The sequence below is a fragment of the Mytilus trossulus genome, chromosome 14 (assembly GCF_036588685.1).
Source record: "Mytilus trossulus isolate FHL-02 chromosome 14, PNRI_Mtr1.1.1.hap1, whole genome shotgun sequence".
In the NCBI taxonomy this organism is placed as follows: domain Eukaryota; kingdom Metazoa; phylum Mollusca; class Bivalvia; order Mytilida; family Mytilidae; genus Mytilus; species Mytilus trossulus.
In genome coordinates this window covers 33,804,409-33,824,539 of record NC_086386.1, presented here as the reverse complement: position 1 = coordinate 33,824,539, position 20,131 = coordinate 33,804,409, and the positions used below count along the sequence as shown (strand labels likewise).

General features: G+C 30.9%; 1 protein-coding gene across 1 annotated transcript in view; it reads right to left on the bottom strand.

The window, feature by feature from the left end:
• Window positions 1–608: 608 nt before the first annotated feature.
• Window positions 609–20,131, bottom strand: part of LOC134697688 (von Willebrand factor A domain-containing protein 3B-like) — a 46,474-nt gene continuing 26,951 nt past the window's right edge. Inside the window, exons 24-36 of the mRNA XM_063559972.1 lie at window positions 14,143–14,343; window positions 11,957–12,113; window positions 10,668–10,792; window positions 8,030–8,170; window positions 6,953–7,050; window positions 6,450–6,524; window positions 5,417–5,918; window positions 4,250–4,382; window positions 3,748–3,861; window positions 3,231–3,352; window positions 2,661–2,919; window positions 1,606–1,840; window positions 609–988 (exon numbers count right to left, since the gene is read on the bottom strand). Of these exons, the coding sequence (XP_063416042.1) occupies window positions 853–988; window positions 1,606–1,840; window positions 2,661–2,919; window positions 3,231–3,352; window positions 3,748–3,861; window positions 4,250–4,382; window positions 5,417–5,918; window positions 6,450–6,524; window positions 6,953–7,050; window positions 8,030–8,170; window positions 10,668–10,792; window positions 11,957–12,113; window positions 14,143–14,343 (2,298 nt within the window). The 3' untranslated portion in view covers window positions 609–852. The remainder of the gene's footprint in view (window positions 989–1,605; window positions 1,841–2,660; window positions 2,920–3,230; window positions 3,353–3,747; window positions 3,862–4,249; window positions 4,383–5,416; window positions 5,919–6,449; window positions 6,525–6,952; window positions 7,051–8,029; window positions 8,171–10,667; window positions 10,793–11,956; window positions 12,114–14,142; window positions 14,344–20,131) is intronic.

Here is a 20,131-nt window from a genome sequence, read left to right as displayed (position 1 = left end):
TGTAAAATTAGCCTTTAGGAACGAAGGTTACAAATATTCTGGATTGAGGAAACTGCAAAGTAAACATTGACCCGTGTAAATCGTAGTGATTACACTAATTAACCCACGATAAAGTGATCAAAAGATTACAGACCATGAAAGGTGTTAATTAGGCCATAACCATGTCATATAAAGAAAACAGAAACAAATGCTATAAACGCATCTTGAATTGTCAAATAATTCTTATCAAAATCAAGCCCAGCATAAAATTATAATTTTCCATATGTACGAGAACTATGAGGATATAAAATGAACACTGTATCATACTAGCATATCAATACCGGAAATCTGACTTTCATCGATCAAAAATATTTTGAAGAGAAATAAAAGATCAAAAGTTGTACAGTTTAGATTATCAAAGATTAAAGATTAAATGGGTATAATCCTACATGCGGTTGTAGTTCTGTGACTGCTATTAAAGTATTCTCAGATTTGGCGTTATTCAAGATATTCTCTCGATCATATCTGTAGTCAAACTAGTCCAAATAATTATGACGTCTGGCAAGGCTATTTTTTTTCCGGGACGCCTTCCTATGACGGCGTCCCAGAAAAAAAAAAATTAAAATAGCCTTGCCAGACGTCATAATTATTTGGACTATAGTCAAACCTACCAATGGGGATCTTTCCATGTCTTGATTTGGACAATGATTGTTTTATTTCGTTGGACACTTAAATTCGTGGATAACATCATCCACGAAAACCACGAAAATTGGTACCCCACGAATAAAAGTACTTTCACAGTACTACAGTTTGAAGCATATAATTCATACATATTCATTACAATATTAAAATAACAATATCAATGTAAATAAGTTAGAATTCCTCTTTGTTTGTTGTTGCATCCTCACTTTCTAACTGTACTTCTTGACATTTTGTGAAGAACTGGACTGCGTTGTCATAGTAATCATTACTTAACCAGAAACATTGGAGAACGTCATCTACATCTTTTCTGTAAAAAAAACCCAAAATCTTTTTTAGTGACAAAGTTTAATAAAAACTGATTATGAATCAAAGATCTAAACTATTAATATGGTATAAAGAGATAGTTGAAGCTAAGGATACTGCAAACACATAATTGCAATATAAAAAATCATGAAAATTGAGACATTTAGCTGATCTTAGCAAACCTACAGTTTTGAAAATCATTTTCATGTACTTAACAAAAAATCAATCATGTTTCAGAATGAGTTGATAAATTTATGAAATCCAAGAAAAAAATAGTGTGAAATGTTATTTACTTTATTACTTGATATGAGACCAATGATATCTTATTACAACTTATATCGCAATGCAAAAATCATATACTGTAAATTCAGAAATTATTGCAAGGTTTTTTGGGAATAATGCGACAGAGTTGTAAACGCAATAATTAAAACTCACATTTGACAATATTTTATCTGAATTAAGCAGGATTTTTCTCAAAATCGTAAAAATTAAAATCACATTTAAGTTTAAAATTACAAAATTGCATTTAAGTTTAAAATTACAAAATTGCATTTCAGTTAAAATTTACAATAATCGCAATAATATCTGAATTTACAGTAGTAAAAAGTACACATTACTTACATAGATCCTTCACAGAACTTGATGTTGATCTTATCACCCACAATACCAGCTATCCATCCTGGTAGATACATGTGTTGTTGTTCATCCATCATGGCCAACACATGGTCTCCTACAGCCAGACGATGATGTTTGGTGTACACTCCAAAGATATGAATGGAGTTTTGCTCAGCCTGGGATCCATCACACCATTCTAGGAGATATTCTCTGCCATTTCCTTTTCTCTTCTTTACTGATGCTAAAATTGAAAATAAATGTACATGCAAAAGTTAATAATCTTCCATTTTCTTCCTGGCGAAAAAATCTGGAAAACAGAGCTTGGAAAGTTTTTCTTATTCGTTCTTCCACCACAAGGCCGATAGTAGACCATAAATCATTGTTAAGCTGGGCATACACATTCGACCAAACATTCATCATGATTCATATATTTCTAAATAACACTTATATCAGTAGATATTTATAACTATTTGAAATGATTGAAAAAAAAACAGCTGCGCCAATAGCACATACAACACATTTATTGTGTATCTTGCAAATTATTCATCTGAAAGTCATATAAGCCTATATACACTGGAAAGATATCTTCTAATATTTTTTTTAATCAAAGAGGTGTGTAAAAGAGGGGCGAAAGATACCAGGGGGACAGCCATACTCATAGATCGCAATGTTTAATAATTGTTTAAAGTTGTCAGTATACAAATCGAAGCAAACCCATAATTTGTACCAACTTTGAAGATAAATATTTTAAGTTTTTTTATCTTTCTTATTCTTTCACTGAATTATATATCTAGCATAAATTTACCTAAATGATATGTTCCATATCTTTCTTATTCTTCCACTGAATAATATATCTAACATAAATTTACCTAAATGATATGTTCCATATCTTTCTTATTCTTTCACTGAATTATATATCTAGCATAAATTTACCTAAATGATATGTTCCATATCTTTCTTATTCTTTCACTGAATTATATATCTAACATAAATTTACCTAAATGATATGTTCCATATCTTTCTTATTCTTTCACTGAATTATATATCTAACATAAATTTACCTAAATGATATGTTCCATATCTATCATCACGGGCTACAACAGCCTGCTCCACCCATCTAGTCTCACATTCAATGATAAAATTAACATCATGTTCAAACTTTTCTGATGTCAGTTTAAATGCTTCCTCTCTTGGAATCTTGGCTTCTTCTCCATCATAAAATCTGACCTTCATCCACATGTTGTGATATACTTCTAGAATAACTCCAGGGGCATAACTAAAGCTGTAAAGTGGATGTAAGGCAACTATTGGATCCTTTGGCTGGAAAAGTTAAATACATAAGTATAAATATAGCATTATAATTTACACAAATAACTTTAGAAATTCCCCAAAGGCTATCTATTAAAAGAGCAACTATTGGGTAAAGGTCAAATTGTTTAAGTTGCAGTATTGTCAGATTATATCTCATTTCTCCATTCCTATATAAAAAGTAAATTATGACAGTTATAAAATAATAGGATCTTTATGAAAGCACAGCCATGGAGTTGATACATTTTCATGCTAAAATCATTTTGATGAATTTACAAACAAGAATTTACCAACAAAAATCAGATCAGAAAGGCCACACAAACCTGTAATATTTGATTAGCATCATCATAGTCTGTTATGATATCTTCTCTCCAGATTTTCTCAACTTGATGAGTGGCATCCTCTACAATATAACTACGATCACCACAATCCTCCCTAACAATACCTGAAATTATAAACAAATATAAATATAACTACATAGGTCCATTTATTATGCATGGCTTATCATCTTTTAACAAACAGAGAACTGAATATCTACCATTTTTATTTGTTATACAAAACAAAGAGATATGTTTCAAAAATTGTGTATTATTATGCCATTTTTGTTCATATTTATCTTTTAAAATATTACAAATATGTATTGTTATTCAAAATTGAAAGCTTTTACACAAGAAACATCTCTCAAGTAAAAGTCATTACTGTTGCTTTTAATCAAAATCAGATATATGTTTAATTTTTTCAAGTCTAAAAATATTGACAGAAACAAAGAGCATTATGAACTAACTTTAAAACAGTTATTTTTTAACAAATTTGAAAACTACCAAAAAGTAAGAACTTTACCTCTGAAATACCAGCCTTCATCTGACCATCTAGCTAATACCTCCTCTCCTTCTCTTAAATGTGGCAGTGATTTTCTTAGAATCAAAAGTCCTGGCATTTTCTCATGAACCTTGTCTAGAAGAAAGAAGCAAAAAGCAAAAAATGTAATATTTCTACAGGAAAATATAAGAAAACATTGAAAAAGATAATTATTGCTTTTGATCAAGTTGCAAAGCTTTTTTAAGTTTAAGTGTCATTAGATGTTTACACCATCTCAAAACTTAATAAATAGGTTGGTTGGCCTCATAAGGTTTATGAAGTGGCTATGGTTTCATTTCACTAGAATGTAAAATAGAGTTGGGAACAAGTCCCAGACAGGAGAAGATATGAAATATTGAATATAGGGAATCAAATTACAGTATGGTATTCAAGACCAGGTTAAACAATTATTTTCATGTCATTGTAAGTTATGTTATTACAAAAACTTCTACCTTTTAAAAAAACTAAATTATTAAAAACCCACCTTTCTCCCCTTGTCTGCTGTCTGCTTGTCTGCTGTCCTCATCAGAATCTGTCTCAAAGGAACTTTCATGTCTTTTCTTCTTTTTCAGTCTCTTTTTCATCTTCTTCATTTTCTTTCTCTGTTGCTTTAGGGCCTACAGAAAGTATAAAAGAATTGAACTTATTTGTCATTTGAAATAAAATTGAGTTACACTTAATAAATAAATCCATGTTCAAGATCACTTTAGTTTCACATCACAAATTATATTGGACATTTTATTACAAAAAAAAATATATCGCTAGCTAATTAAATGTAACATGATAGGTTTTCAAAAAGTAAAAACACAAAAATACTGAACTCCGAGGAAAATTCAAAAAGGAAAATCAAAAATCAAAAGGCAAAATCAAAAGTCCAAACACATCAAACAAATGGATAACAACTGTCATATTCCTGACTTGGTACAGGCATTTTCTAATGTAGAAAATGGTGGATTGAAAAATGTGTTTTACAAATAGAAAATTACTGAGCAAAGACTTATAATTTTTTACAAAATTTATAATTTTTCACATGTTTTCATTGTACCATAGCATGGTTGAAACTTTTTCATTTTAGCTAGAAAATTGCTTTAGTGGATTATAGCTATTTCAACCATGTTGTAAAATAGTTGAAAACAAAAACATTTCGACAAATTTGAATCATTAAATATTACAAAAATAACAGGTGCTCTTGAACCAAAGTTATATTTATAATTGATAGAAAGTACAATGTTTTCAATGCAAATTTGTAAGTTAAGGAGGCTCACAGGTACAAAAATTTCAGCAAAAAATCAAACTTAAGTTTTTTCAATACAAATTTGATTTATTACACTATTAGTTATTGCTTTATGATAAGATACAAAAATCACCCCAAAAAATCGATTCGGTTTGGCCCCAGATGACTTTTAAAATAGTTATATCATTGAAAAAGCTCCAAATTATCTCCCTTTGCTGCAAAAAAATGCCATTTTTTGGCATTAAAATTGAAATATCTTTTTTAACTCATCAGTGACCTATATCTATTATTATTGTTTTCAAATCAGCTGTACATAAACTAAATAATTGTAAAATTAAAATCCTATATTAGAAAAAAAATTGATTTATACCCGTGAGCCCCCTTAATCTAGATATGAACATTATAATTATAAATTACCAATTGCTGCTGTTCCTGTTCCTCCTGTTGTTTTAATAATTGTTTTCTCAACACTTTCAATTTATGCTTCCTCTTCTTTTCTTTAATTCTTTTTCTTTCCCTTTCCTCTTCTTCATGTTGTCCTAATACAGGAGTAACTGGCCTTTCTATAGGTGGTTTCCTAACTTTTGATGACTTTGGCCTCAGATGAATAGATTCTGACCTTGACCCTGAACTAGAGCTAGAAGATCTCCTTTCTCTTTCTTTCTTTGAGGAGTCTTTTGACTTTAATTTTTTTTCAGGTGTTCGAGACCTTGACCGAGATGACACAGATCTGGATCTTGATTTAGATCGTGACCTTGATCTAGAACTTGACCTTGATCTAGACCTGGATCTGGACTGTTTTGGTGAACGAGAGGGCGATCTTGATCGTGATGATGATCGTGACCTAGACCTTGATGAGTCTGATGATTTTGATCTGTGTCTTTCTTCTTTTTTCTTAATCACTGTCTTTTTTTCTTTCCTTATATGGAATTAAATTATATAAAAAAACTTGGTTAAAGTTATAATAAAATGCATTGTGTAAAAGTACATGTAAAATGACAAGATGCATGGCTAAAATATACATTTTATTCAAATATACAATTAATTTAATTGAAACAATTTATAACTGCATCAGAAAGTAAAAGTACAATATGTTTTTGTTTTAGTCATAGATGAGTATAAATTAATGAAGTAATTACATTTTGAGTACACATGGCTATAGGTAACATTCTTTGCTTGTTGATCAATATAAATGATATAAAGCTATTTTATAAATAAATGTATATTTTGTATATATTTCACACCCATCTTTTCATTTTCTTTCAGTTTGAGCAGAAGTTTCAAAACAATAATGGGTAATGCTGTTTGTAATTTAAGACATAGCATTTTGGGTAGCAATAACTTTGCTAGTAAAACTTTAAAGTGGCAGTATAAGTCTCAACTTAAACAACATTCGTTTTGTTTCAGTATACGGTATAAATAAAGTTATCCATAATAAAGTTACATTTACCTCACTTTTTTCTCTTTATCTGAAGGTCGTGGAGTTCTTGGTGTTCTTGGAGTGACATACACTTTATCTTCATATCTGATTTAAAAAAAACTTTTTATTTTCTAAATTTCTTGCTTTCATTATAAAGGAAGGCCAGAGTTACTGAATAAAGAAGTCAACTTTTTACTTTATGTTTTCTTCTTTTTTATTGATAAAATTGTATATCTGTCAAAATAAATCATACATTTAAGGCTTAAGATAATCATAATTTTTATATCTTTATAATAAATAAGTAATTAAAATTTAACATTATAAAAGGGGAAACTGAGTATAACCTTTTAAATTTATACCCAAAATAAGCAGCATTCAGACTAGATACTATTGTAACAACATATTGAAATAATTATACCTTTGAATATGCAAGCCTTTAATTTCTATTATCATATGAATAAATGAGCTTATCATTTTTGACTCTACAATTCTAAGGAGTATTTTACACTCAACAGTCTCGGCGTAATACATACTTTCTGCTGTCCACATTCTGTATATCGGCAATATATCTTAAGGCAAATTCAAATCTACATTTACTGATCTTCATCAATAAGTTCCTTGTTGTTGTTGCCTGAAATGTGTGAACAGATGCATATGTTAATCTGAGAAAAATAGTAAAATAAAACCACAGACATAAATTAGTATTAAAGTTTTCAATATGCAAATTAAGCTTTTATAATTAATATAGAAATCCTACAGTTCAAATGAAAATTGTCTAGCAATCATAAAAAATATCATGAATGTTGTATTAATCTTTATATGACTTGCATCTTATTCATTATGCATCAGCATTTGTTAGGGTTTGTGTTGGGATCTTACATTTATTAGTGTCATTGCTAAAACAGTCAAGGGCTGTTACTCCTGTATAGCAACAGTGAAATCTTAACTTTATGTTTCAATCAGTTATAACATATTACAATTTGTACAGCATTGGTTAAACTGTTTTAAGGAGGTAGACCTAGGTGAAGGGAAATAACTCTTAAAATCATCAGTACGTTTGTGTCAACCATTTTCATAAATATATTTTATGCTTCTAGGTTACATAGATTATTTTCAATCTGTTTCAGGTAAATACTTAAAATACATTGATAAAACGTGACTTTTACAAACACATAACTGATTTAAAGAGTTATCTCCCTGAACCAAGGTCTTCCACCTTAAAGTTTTTGCACAGAAACAACTAAGTGCAATTCCCCAATCAATCAAGAACAATAACTCCGGAATTAAACTTGTTCAATGTGTTTATTTTTCCTGTTTCATGGCTTTGTACAATACATTAAATTGGACAGTGAAATGATTTAGTGTGTTTTTTTTTACTGTAAAATGTCTTCTGCAAAAAAGCAATAATTGGACATATGAGAAAAAATCCTCAATATACAGTCCTGGTAAATAATAAAAGTTATTTAAATTAGAATCATTGACAATTGTTTATTTACCAGAAACCTAAAATTTACAACTTCACAGCTATAACTAAGCATAACACATGAATTATCAGTACAAAAGTAATTATTCTAAATCTCATTTTGTGTTGGAAAGAAAGTTCTATCTACCTGTTGTCCATTGAACATGACCACTGTGTAGAATTTATTTGAGGCCTCCTCACGTGCAGGTATAACTTGTACAATACCAGGAACATAACAGTCAGACTTATCAGTGGTATACTGTACTCTCACTAACACATAATCACCTGCCTATAAGTAAGAAATAATCATGTTTAGATAACTATTTTGTAATATATATAACATGATACACATTTTCCACTGAAGATTTAAGAGACACAGTTTATACTATTAAAGATAGCACTTATTTTCTTCTATGAAGGTTTATTAGAATTCTTACAAATGTCAAACAAACAATTTTTTTTATAACAGATGAAATTAACAAATAAAATGCTCTGCAGGGCACAGCTAAATACGACTGCAGAGATTGAACCCTGATTGGTTGGAGCAACTATGGACACAACATTTAAGCTTGATACAGCTCTGAATTTGGATTGGGATTAAATATTTGACACAGCATAGTTTTCTGACACAGAATGAATGTGGACTAAGAACTTAATTGGACAATTTTGAATGAAATCAGACAAAGTTTAATTTTGGACCCTTTTGACCTCAATGTGGACCAATTTAATAACAGGGCCCAAAAATCAAAAATCTAAATATATGTTAAGATTCAGCATATCAAAGAACCACTTGATTTAATTTTTGTTAAAATCAAACTACAGTTAACTCTCGTTGTCTCGAACTCGCTTGAGTCGAAACTTCGGGTGAGTCGAAATTTTTCCGCGGTCCCGAACTTTCCTCCATATTAATATATGTATTTCTTCTCCTGATGAGTCGAAGTTGAATGAGTCGAAACTTCGTGTGACTCGAACTAAAATTTCTGTCCCAAGTTAAACAAAAGCATTGAAATTGCCTTCTTTATCTCGAACCAAATACACACATGTCAAAACATGACCTCGGGGATTTAAATGGCTTGCACAGTTAATCTGCCAAATACACCTGTAATTAATTGTCCAAACATTGTTCATTGTATTGATTATTCACCATCTGATATTTAATTAGCGATTCATTGTTATAGATTATGAAATTTATCAAAAATGTTTTTTTATCAATTAGCCGTGATCATACACTTCTATTAACTTGTATTTTTCACGTGGTATTTTTACTGAAAAAAAAAATGTCAACTGTCTTCAACGTTTTTCCAACTTAAAATAACACTCAGATCTCACTTAATGAGTACAAAATAAAAAGGTACAACAACCACTTAAGAAAATACCAGATATAAAAGTGTAGAACACACATACATTGTACAGAATTCCGGCATACGTGAAACAAGCTAAGGTCAAAAAGTATTACGTCGACTGAAAACTAGTTTAACCACAAAGTAATTGTAACTGTACTACAAAATAATAAAGATACAAAAACTTTTAATTTTAATTAACATGATAAAAGACATTAAGATACTGAAACGTCGATCTTAATTCTCAATTTCAATCTCCGACCCATATCTATCATGACTTATTTTAGCCTTTCTAAGCCAAGTAAGAGTTGTTTCCCCTTGATCTATCAAACTTCCGGTAAATGTTTGAGTCGAACTACGTGTATCTCGAATTATTTCTCTGGTCCGGCTGACTTCGAGATAACGAGAGTCGACTGTAATCTTAATTTTGGACTTTTTGGACCTTAATGTAGACCAATTTGAAAACAGGGCCAAAATTTAAAAATCTAAATATATGGCTAAATTCTGCATATCACAAACCCCAATAATTATTTTTTTTATAAAATCAAATAAAGTTTAATTTTGGACCCTTTGGACCTCAATGTTGCCCAAAATCCGAAACCTTAATACAAGGTTAGATTCAGCATTTTATAGAGCCCCAAGAATTCAATAATAATACTCCATTGAAATTGTTCAAGAAATAAGCAATTTATATAAAGTATTAGAAAAGTATTGTTTTTGGCCTCTAATTCATAAACAGTTTGGGCCTCAACTCCCAAAATAAATCTTCCTTTTTTTGTATGGAACCTTGTGGTACAATTTCAAAAAGATCCATACACTTACCCACAATTTATTTTCTCAAAAAACTAACCCCAACCTTACTTTTATGGTTTCAAACCTTGTGTTAAAATTTAATAGAGATCCTTTCACTTAAAATAAAGTTATTGTCCGGAAACTAAGTGTCTAAATCGACAACAACAACACCAATATATGACCGCAAAAAAATATCTTTTTAAATGTCACATTAAGTATTTATAAAACAATTGACCATTTTCATGATTTTTTGTTCCCATACATGTTGCAATGTTATAGATTATCATTGGTCATCTCAACAACATTGATTTTGTTGCTTGAGCCAGTACAGGTTGAGACGACCAATGATAATCTGTTTTATCGCTATTTTACCTATGACAAAGTTTTTAATTTCATTGTTAATTTTATTGACACATGTTCCCTTAGTTTCCAGCAATAATTTTTCATTACACTCAACTCCGCTAAGAAAGGAAATTATCAGTCAGACAGATCAAAGGAAAACTTCATTAAATATTCATAAATAAATTTATACAAAAACTAGTTTTAAATGATATATAGGCTTTTGGTCTCTTGCTGAAAATTAACCAAAAACACACATTGTCCTCACTGATATCATATTGTTCATTTTCTTTACAAATCTTTAAAAATAATTACCCTTAACAAAGGCATAGGTATAGCACCACTCATTGCAATAACAAGTCTGGTGGGAACTGTTCTCTCTTCCTTGTCCTCAAACTGTATAACAGCATGTCGTGGATCTGGACATCTAACAACTGTCCCTGTATTATAAACATAAGTAGATATTTATTTCAACTTCAACATATCTACTTGTTGAGGACCTGTAGTCATCTCTCCAATGTTTTAAGGTAGAGATTTTTTTAAATTTCACATATATTGTTCTGTTGGTTGTGCCCAACCAAATATCATAATTTGAGAAAAGGTTTCAAGGCTATTTTTAGAAATAGTCTTTGAAAGAGTTATCCCCCTTTGTAGTTCTTAACATTGTATGTAAGCAACTATTTATTTTAAACCACAATTTGTGTATAATAAATTGGGGGTGTCTGATTATTAAAAATGTTTTCTCTACTTATAGTTAAGAGGAAATTCTCATTTATATAATATGTAATTTGGGATGCAGACTGGTTGCAGATAGTTATCATTTTACATCTTTCATATAATATATATACTTTCATCAACACAGGTAATAGTTTTTCAACCGACCGTGCAAAGCCTGTATACCCAGTCAAGGTCATTAAAAACTTCCGTTTGTGTAGTTTTTCATTTTCCAAAAATATATCATACATAAACTGCAGGGTTTCAACCAATAATTACTGTCACTATATCAATATTCCTCCCAAATTGATATTCTTGTTGCATGCAAAGCAGCTTTTACTGAAGTCCATCAATTATGTAATGAACTTTCAGATTTAATCTGCTTTCTTATAAGATCAATAACTAAACTGACTTTTAAGGAGAAAAGATAACTTTTGAATAGACTTATAGCTATGAAGGTTTCATAGTTTCGTAGTTTCCTCTGAATTTTAATCTAAAATTGTTAAAAAAATTGCATTACTACATTAAACTTTGCATAATTTTAAAGCAATCTGTGTTTAAAAATTTTGAGCATATGATTTTCTTTTTATTTTGTTAAGGTTGTAGGTAAATCTATATCAAACTTTGATTTGTAAATCATAATAATATAATGTTTACACGGGTCATTCTGAATAGAGTAAAATAAGATTAAGTTATATTCTAACAAGAAGAATTAAACCTTTTAACACACACGTCTTTTTTTAACAAATTACCAGATGTTTCTCTGTTGAAAATTCATTGAAATAAACATTTCAGACCTGCAATTTTTTTTAAGTTATAAGATATTTGCATGTAAATAAACAATACTTTTCATGTTATATGTATAACATTCCTACAATAAAGTTCCTTACCGGGGTAGTAAAATCCATCTTTATCATTCCTAGCGATGACACTCTGTCCTTTCAATGTGTCTAAAACTTTCCTGATGATAGTTGGATTAAACTGTATCTTCTCCATCTTATTGTCGTAAACCTTCTCAGGGTGTGACTTCATAACATTGCTCAAACTCTACAAAATATTTTAATGGATTTTAAATCACTTGAAAGGTGAAAAATGTTCTTATTTCAGTCAGGCTGATGATTTGAATTTCAAAATCAATTCAATACCGTTTAGATTTTGTGTTATTTAAATCCATGAACGTACATGTTTTAAGCAGCACATCTATTTTAAGTTTGTTACAATGTAGTAAATGATGTGTGCTATAATTCATTGTGTTTAATGCATAAATGATCTATCACATGCTATTCAATACTTTGAACCACCAAATATGATGTTGAAAGCATTCAAAACTGAAAATTCTGAAAAGTTGTATCAAGAGGCTAAATGATTATATATGCTTTGAGGTAGAATAAAAACCTTCAGCGATTTGAATACTTCAACATTTTATAAATACATTAGTGCAACATTATTTAACCTTGGAACATAATCAAATTTACTTTTAATAGGAAAAAAACTTTTGCAGAATTTAGATGTATCATCCTTAAATTTATGTCAGCTTTTATTACTTTATCATAAGTTTATTCATGAAAATATGAAGAAGATATGTCATGATTGCCATTGAGACAACTACCCAAAAGAGACCCAAGGAAAAAAATATCAATTTTGCTGAAACAGATTTATTTCAAAGTCAGAATTATCATCTATCATTAATCCCTTTTGAAGCCATCAAAATCAAATTAAAAGCATGTGACTTGTCAAATAAAAATAGCCTGAGCTCTTTTAATCACAATATTATAAATGGAGATATTGTACCCAGAAATGTGAATAGAATAAACATGATAAATCCTGAAATGAAGATTGGCTGATTCTGTGTGTTTTAAATGTATGACGGTATTCATCAAAAATTAATTAAACAAAGCATTTGAAAACAAAACAATTTATAAATGACTTCATAGGTATCAATTAAGGCATGTACAATGATTTGAACATTATGTAATAATCAAGATTATACTCAAGTTAGTCTTTGCATTGTGAATTTCAAGTTACATTATTATATGACACGCTTTTTTTTTCGATTCTAACAACTACTATGAACTTAGTGAAAAGAGTAAACTGTTTAAATTATGCATACTATTAAAGCAATATGTGTTTAATCATAATGAAGAATAAAGGTTTACATTTATCTTAATTAATAATTAGACAGCAAATATCATCATGCAAGTATACCCAGAACAACTACAAAATATTTCTTTAATGATTTTGATATATTAAACACCCTCCCCGTTGTAAATCTTAGTGTGGTATTTTAGTTTTAGATATCCTTTTAATTGAAGAAAAAAACTAAAAAAAACCTTAAAACTTATTAATGGTCAATGCAACAACATGGGTGAAGCCAAGGGGCTAAGTTTTACCAGCGTCACACATCAGCGTATAGCTTCGACTTATGCCAGGCGTGGTAAAAAATCATGTACGCTGCCAATACGCTAGTAATTTTGGATACATTCAACCTGCCAGTCATATCTTTATTGTGTGCATAACGATATTGAGCCTGTATTGGACTTACTTATACATGTAGCATACCTCAGTGGTGGATCCAGAAATTTTCATAAGTGGGGGCCCACTGACTGACCTAAGAGGGGGCCCACTCCAGACACGCTTCAGTGATTCCCTAAATAAGCAACCAATTTTTTTCTCAAAAAGGGGGGGCTGGGCTTATCATGCTTATGGAGCGTGTTCAACCATTGCTTAGCGTTCCGCTGGTGCGTGACTAACGTATATGGACACTGTCAATTGTCTCTGCGTGTATGGTGCACAACTGTCTATACGCCACTGTGTGATGACGGCATGAGTAAGTAGTTTTTTGGAAACTCAGTACAATCAATTAGGAAACCTAAGGAAAATTCTGTGGTCTTCCAAATAAACAGATGAAATCTTGCTGATGTAATAATTGAATAAACTAGGTTCATCAGTTGTGTCCCCTAAACATGTTAAAAACAACCCCTAAACAAACAAAAAATGTAACAGATATTCCATATTTTTTATGTCATGACCCATTTTTAGTACTTCATTGTACAATTAATTGTGCCACAAAACTTACCCCTGATGAATCACATTTGTTTTTCAATATCTTCCTCTTCCCGTTTCCATTCCTGTTCATTTCATCATAATACTTCAGAATGAAGTCTTTATAATGATTTTGAAGATGAAATCCTTCTAATTTGTCTTCCATCTCCATCTTGCCAATAGTTTTGTAAATGTATATCTTGTGATGGAATTTGCGTATAAGAGCCTGGCAGTACTGCAATGGTGTTATTACTTGTTAAATGTTATGTCATTAATATTGCATGATAAAAAGCATTAATATTCTAAAGTTCGAATAAAGAAAATCAAGAGAATTGATTGGTATGCATTACAATTTTCATCCAGTACATCAACAAATATTCTGAGTCTCTGAACAGAAATAAAATTGAGAATGGAAATGGGGAATGTGTCAAAGAGACAACAACCCGACCAAATAAAAAACAACAGCAGAAGTTCACCAACAGGTCTTCAATGTAGCGAGAAATTCACGCACCCGGAGGCGTCCTTCAGCTGGCCCCTAAACAAATATATACTAGTCCAGTGATAATGAATGCCATACTCAACAGAAAGTTTGGGAGTCTCATAATCGATGTTATAAGACAGATTAAATGATCAGACAATACCAGGTTAATATTTGACAGGAGAAGTTCAAAATGACACAAGTGCTTTGTCTTAGTAGAAAATTGGAAAAGTGAAGTCCCAGATTTTCACACGGCATACCTGCATGATAAATTACATAATTGTATCAATAAACCAATTTTCAAGATGTTTCTGCCATTGGTTTATTGATACAACTATATAAAGTATGTTCCCTATTGGAGTTTTGAAAACACTGAGAAGTTACAGTCCTTTTTGTGTAAAAAGGGAGCTTAAGGCCCAAATTCGCAGGAGTGCCCCTAACTTCAAACCATGATCCTTCTCTGCAGTGTATACTTCATTTTATTTATGTTAAAACTTTGAATGTAGTATTAATGGGACTTTTATAAATAATCACATCTCAACTGTTAAGTCTTTATATATATATATGAGATGAGATACATTGTATATATATATAGCATGGGTTCGAATCCCGGTGAGGGAAGAACCAAAAATTTGCGAAAGCATATTTACAGATCTAACATTGTTGGGTTGATGTTTAGAAGAGTTATATATATATATATATATACAATGTATCTCAATCTGATTTGGCCACCCGGTCAAAGCAGAAAAAAAACCACACATGTGAGCTACAAAATAATACAAGGAAGCAAAGGGGAGGGGTGGGTTGGTTGGGTTGGAGGGTTTCTGATCCCAAAAACCCTGGCTAAAAAACTTGAAATCCTGCGGTCCTGAATTTAAAAAAAAATCAGGAACAGGAACATTGAAAAAAGAAATCCTGGATCCTGAAAGGGTCAATCCCGAAATACTGAGCTTAAAAACACCTGATCCCCACGTCCCGAAAAAGGTCTTGCCCCCCCCCCCCCCCCCATCAGAGATATATATACAGAATTTGATGTGAAATTCCTTCAGGCTTGATCCTAAAGCTAGCTATTAGTAAAATCATTAAATCAGGTCATTAAAACAAACACAAAATCGAAAGTAAAGAAAAAAGAAATGAACTTCTCAAAAACAGTAAAAGATTTTAACTTGTGACATGTTAAAATGAGTGCAGCTTACAACTGTTCAAGTGAATTATATAATGTTACTAAAATTGTTTTGATTGTAAGAAATTAAAAACTACAGCAGAATGCAGATTACAATACAACAACCAAAATACACGGGAGTTAAAAAAAATCAACTGTACCTGAGATTTCAATGAAACTCACGTCTCATTGCTTCTGCTATGAATAAATTTTACATAATGGCCGAACAGAATAGGTAACTATATATTGATTTATCAATTTAAGTCAAACATTGACGCTTTGGGCATTGCATTTAAATTGCAATAAGACGGTTAAAATTGAAGCTGTTTATGTATCGTCTTGACGACAGGTGTTTTCTATCCAGAGTTGTCTTCTCCTGAGAGTCAGTGAAAATTAATGACTTACCTCCCCTTTGGCGGGTTTTATGCTTTGTCATAAAAAAAGTAGTTTTTTTTCTCTAAAAGATATAATTTTGAAATGACATTTTTTATTTCAAGCACCAATACCTAATTTTATCATAAACATTTCAAAAAAAGATGACACTCAATTAAAAAAAAAGTGAAAAGTGGTGAAAACTTGCTTTATTGGATCTCAATACCTTCCTTGTTGGCATCATATAGCAGACTTGTTTTCACTTATTTAACGTGTTCTTGGTTTTATCCATACAACAGTAGTTTATAAATGCTGCCCATATTTTATTATAAATAAAATTTCATATGAGCATTAAGGGAGCTACCATTTGATTTTTATGGGGGGGCTAGGATGAAAAATTTTGTCCTGCATTTTTTTTTAGTTGTAATCTCTGTCCTGCCTTTTTATTTTTCACTCTATCTGGTCCTGCTTTTTTTTTTTTTAGTTTATCCTGACTTTTTTTACATAAATTGTCATCCTGACTTCTTTTTTTTTTGCAAGTGTCTCATCCTGCCTTTTTTTTAACTCAAAACTCCTGTCCTGCCTATTTTTTTCAAATTTCATCCTAGCCCCCCCATAAAAATCAAATGGTAGCTCCCTAAACCAAAAATTAGAATGAAGACAAAATCTAGTTTTAATAAAGCAATAATAAACTTCCTTGAGATATAGTAGTTATATTACTGAAATGGTATCAGAGAAGGTCAAGTATTGATGACAAAAAAAAAACTCCTTTATGACAATAATTAAAGTACACCATATATTAATTTCTAGTAAGAATTTTCACCAAGCTGTGAAAAAAATTCACAGCTCCAGAAATGTTAATTAGACATAAAATTGAGAATGGAAATGGGGAATGTGCCAAAGAGACAACAACTGGACCATTGAGCAGACAACAGCAGAAGGTCACCAACAGGTCTTCAGTGCAACAAGAAATTCCTGCACCCGGAGGTGTCCTTCAGCTGGCCCCAAAACAAATAAATGTTTATACTAGTTCAGTGATAATGAATGCCATACTAAACTCAAAATTGTACACAAGAAAATACAAAGTATGCAATGTTTTGTACATATTTCATTTTTTTTCCCTCTTCTTTTAGTTGCTTTATATGTAGCCATCATGCCCAAGGTTGAGTGACCTTTACCAGTTTTGGTCTCTGGTAATTTGGTACATGTATTCATACCATTCTTGTAATTTTTTATACAAGTACAATATTATAAATGTCACAACATAGACATAATATAATTGTTCTAAAAAGACTGTTAAATGCATGCTTAGCATGTGACTGGAACAGTAATTTATCAAACACAAATAAAACACAGAGAATTAGCACAAATAAAAACATAAATTCATCTGAATTAATTCAAAAATGAAACACAGAAAACACACCTTACCAATTTTCTATGAAAATGTTGTTGCTTTTCCTAGATCCATATTTTCACACTTTATATAGGTGTGAATGAAGTATTTATATCTATACTGTTTTGTTTTTCAGGATATAAACTTTCAAACCAATTATGGAATTTAGCATTAAGGTTTCAGATGCAAACAAGAATTTTAGAATGAAGAATATATTTTTACTAATTCTCATACATGCATCACATGCTAATTCTTTAATCTACAATCATGATAGTATAATTATCTATAGCATGATGCATAGCTCATCTTCACTATCTCGATTGGACAATACATTTGTAGTAGACACACTGAAATGTCACATCTGATTAAATGGTATGGACTTTTGTCTGATAATGTTCATTTATACACACTGAAAACATTAAAGAAGAAGGCCTTTCTAGATGAAGCATAAAACATTTCCATGAAACATAAAAATAGGGTAAAGTCAGATGAACTCTTTCCAAGAGACACGAAACATGGAAAACTGAACTTTGGTCAACGAACCAAAAAATCAGTTCAAAGGTCAGGTAAGCCTTGTCAGAAGAAAGACAATAATTCTACAAACCTAGTACTATTAGTTAGTAATGATTTAACCTAATCCTGAAAACTGAACATTGATAAATGAACCATGCAAATAAAGTCATAGTCAAAAGAACCAAGTCAGACTGAAATTTGTCCCTTTCAATTGTTTTATTGGCCAGCTATTAAGAGGTAAACAGCCTTGTCATATGAACCAAGTCTAAGAGACTTGGAATGATGCAATAACTATGTAAAACAAAATTCCCCACTCGCACTATCATTTTCCATGTTCAGTGGACCGTGACATTGGGGTAAAAATTCTAATTTGGCATTAAAATTAGAAAGATCATATCATAGGGAACATGTGTACCAAGTTTGAAGTCGATTGGACTTCAACTTCATCAAAAACTACCTTGACCAAAAACTTTAACCTGAAGCGGGACAGAGGGACAAACGGACGCACAGACCAGAAAACATAATGCCCCCTACTATCGTAGGACCATTGTAGGTGGGGCATAAAAATCAGTAATTTGAAAAAGATCAAATGAGGTACTGCTGGTGTATTAATGTCTCTATGATTTATATTCTGGGGATTTAACTGGAGACCAGATAAAACTGCCCTTATACAAACAAGTTCTACCTCAAGGACATAGCAATCCTATGACACAGAAAAGCAAAAAGACAAAACAAGGTCAACATTCAGGGTTAAACAATAAACCAGTGAACACATGGTCTTAATGGCTTCAAATCAGATAAACCAGAAAATTCTCTAATAAAGATAGAATGCCTGGGTAACACAAAAGTTGTTCTCTTGTAAAATTTTTGATATCAGCATTAATTGCCTTTTTGTATATCTTCATGCAGTTTAACACAATAAAAACTCATGCTGAAATTCATCATATATCTTGGGCGCATGGGATTTGAACAGTAAAACCTGAATATTAAAGCCACCGTTGTGACTAAAGAAAGGGGAGTATATAAAAATTGTAACTTAAGTATTGAGATTCAAAATGCAAGGCTTTAATACCAAGGGAAAAGAAGAGGATGACCTTACCAGTGTCCAGCTAATAGAGATAATCCGATATCACTGTACTTAAATCTCTGCTATTCCGACTTTCCTAAATCTCAATACCCAGTAAGTCAAAGATACTTATGTATGGCGTAGCTAAAGAGGGTGTGTGTGTTTAGACGACCCCCCTTGAAACCAAATAAGCACTGTTAAAGTCAACGTTCTGTTCAAATTGTGTCTGTTAAAGTCGAGTTCATGAGTTCAAATACCATCCCCCCTTGGATATTCCTGGCTACTGGCCTGTCATGGATATTGTCATATTGATTATTACCTATTTTTTGTGTTGTTGGTTTGCTGGATCATTGACGTACCCCACATCTCCTTTTGTGTGTATGAATACACAATAATTGGGAAAGGAGCATCCTACACTTTAAAAGTGTTTTAACCTCAGGAAAATATTACTTACATAAATGTAATTAATTCAATGATACCACAACATGCCACTAATAAGTTGGAATAAATAATTAAAGATTTATTTTTAAAAGTTTATTTGATAAAATTTCTACATCTTGAGCAACATATCACTATTTTCAAGGCAGAAATAACAACAACTATTTATATCACAATTTCATAACAATGTACCTATCTGCTTCACTTTGTCTTTTTCAAGGTAAACACATATATGTTACATACACTATCTTATTTCTTGTAAATGTTTGCCAAAGTTCTTTTATTTTTTTATATCATAAAATAATTGAAATATGGATAACTGCATTCACTTATTTTTATACCAAACTTTCCATGTCATTGTCTGCTTTCATACAGTATCTCTTGAAAGTTTAAACAATCAGTTTATAAGTTGTTATTTGAGTTTGAAAAACCTTTTTTTTATATTTCCATATTCATAAAGATTTAAAGCATCTACATCTGTATTAACTATTAGCTACAAGATTAATATTATTCTCTTTAAGGAAAGTTCTATTTATTGCAAATAAATAACAACCATATTTTTCTCAATATGTGATTTGTATAAATTTGTGTCCAAATCTAG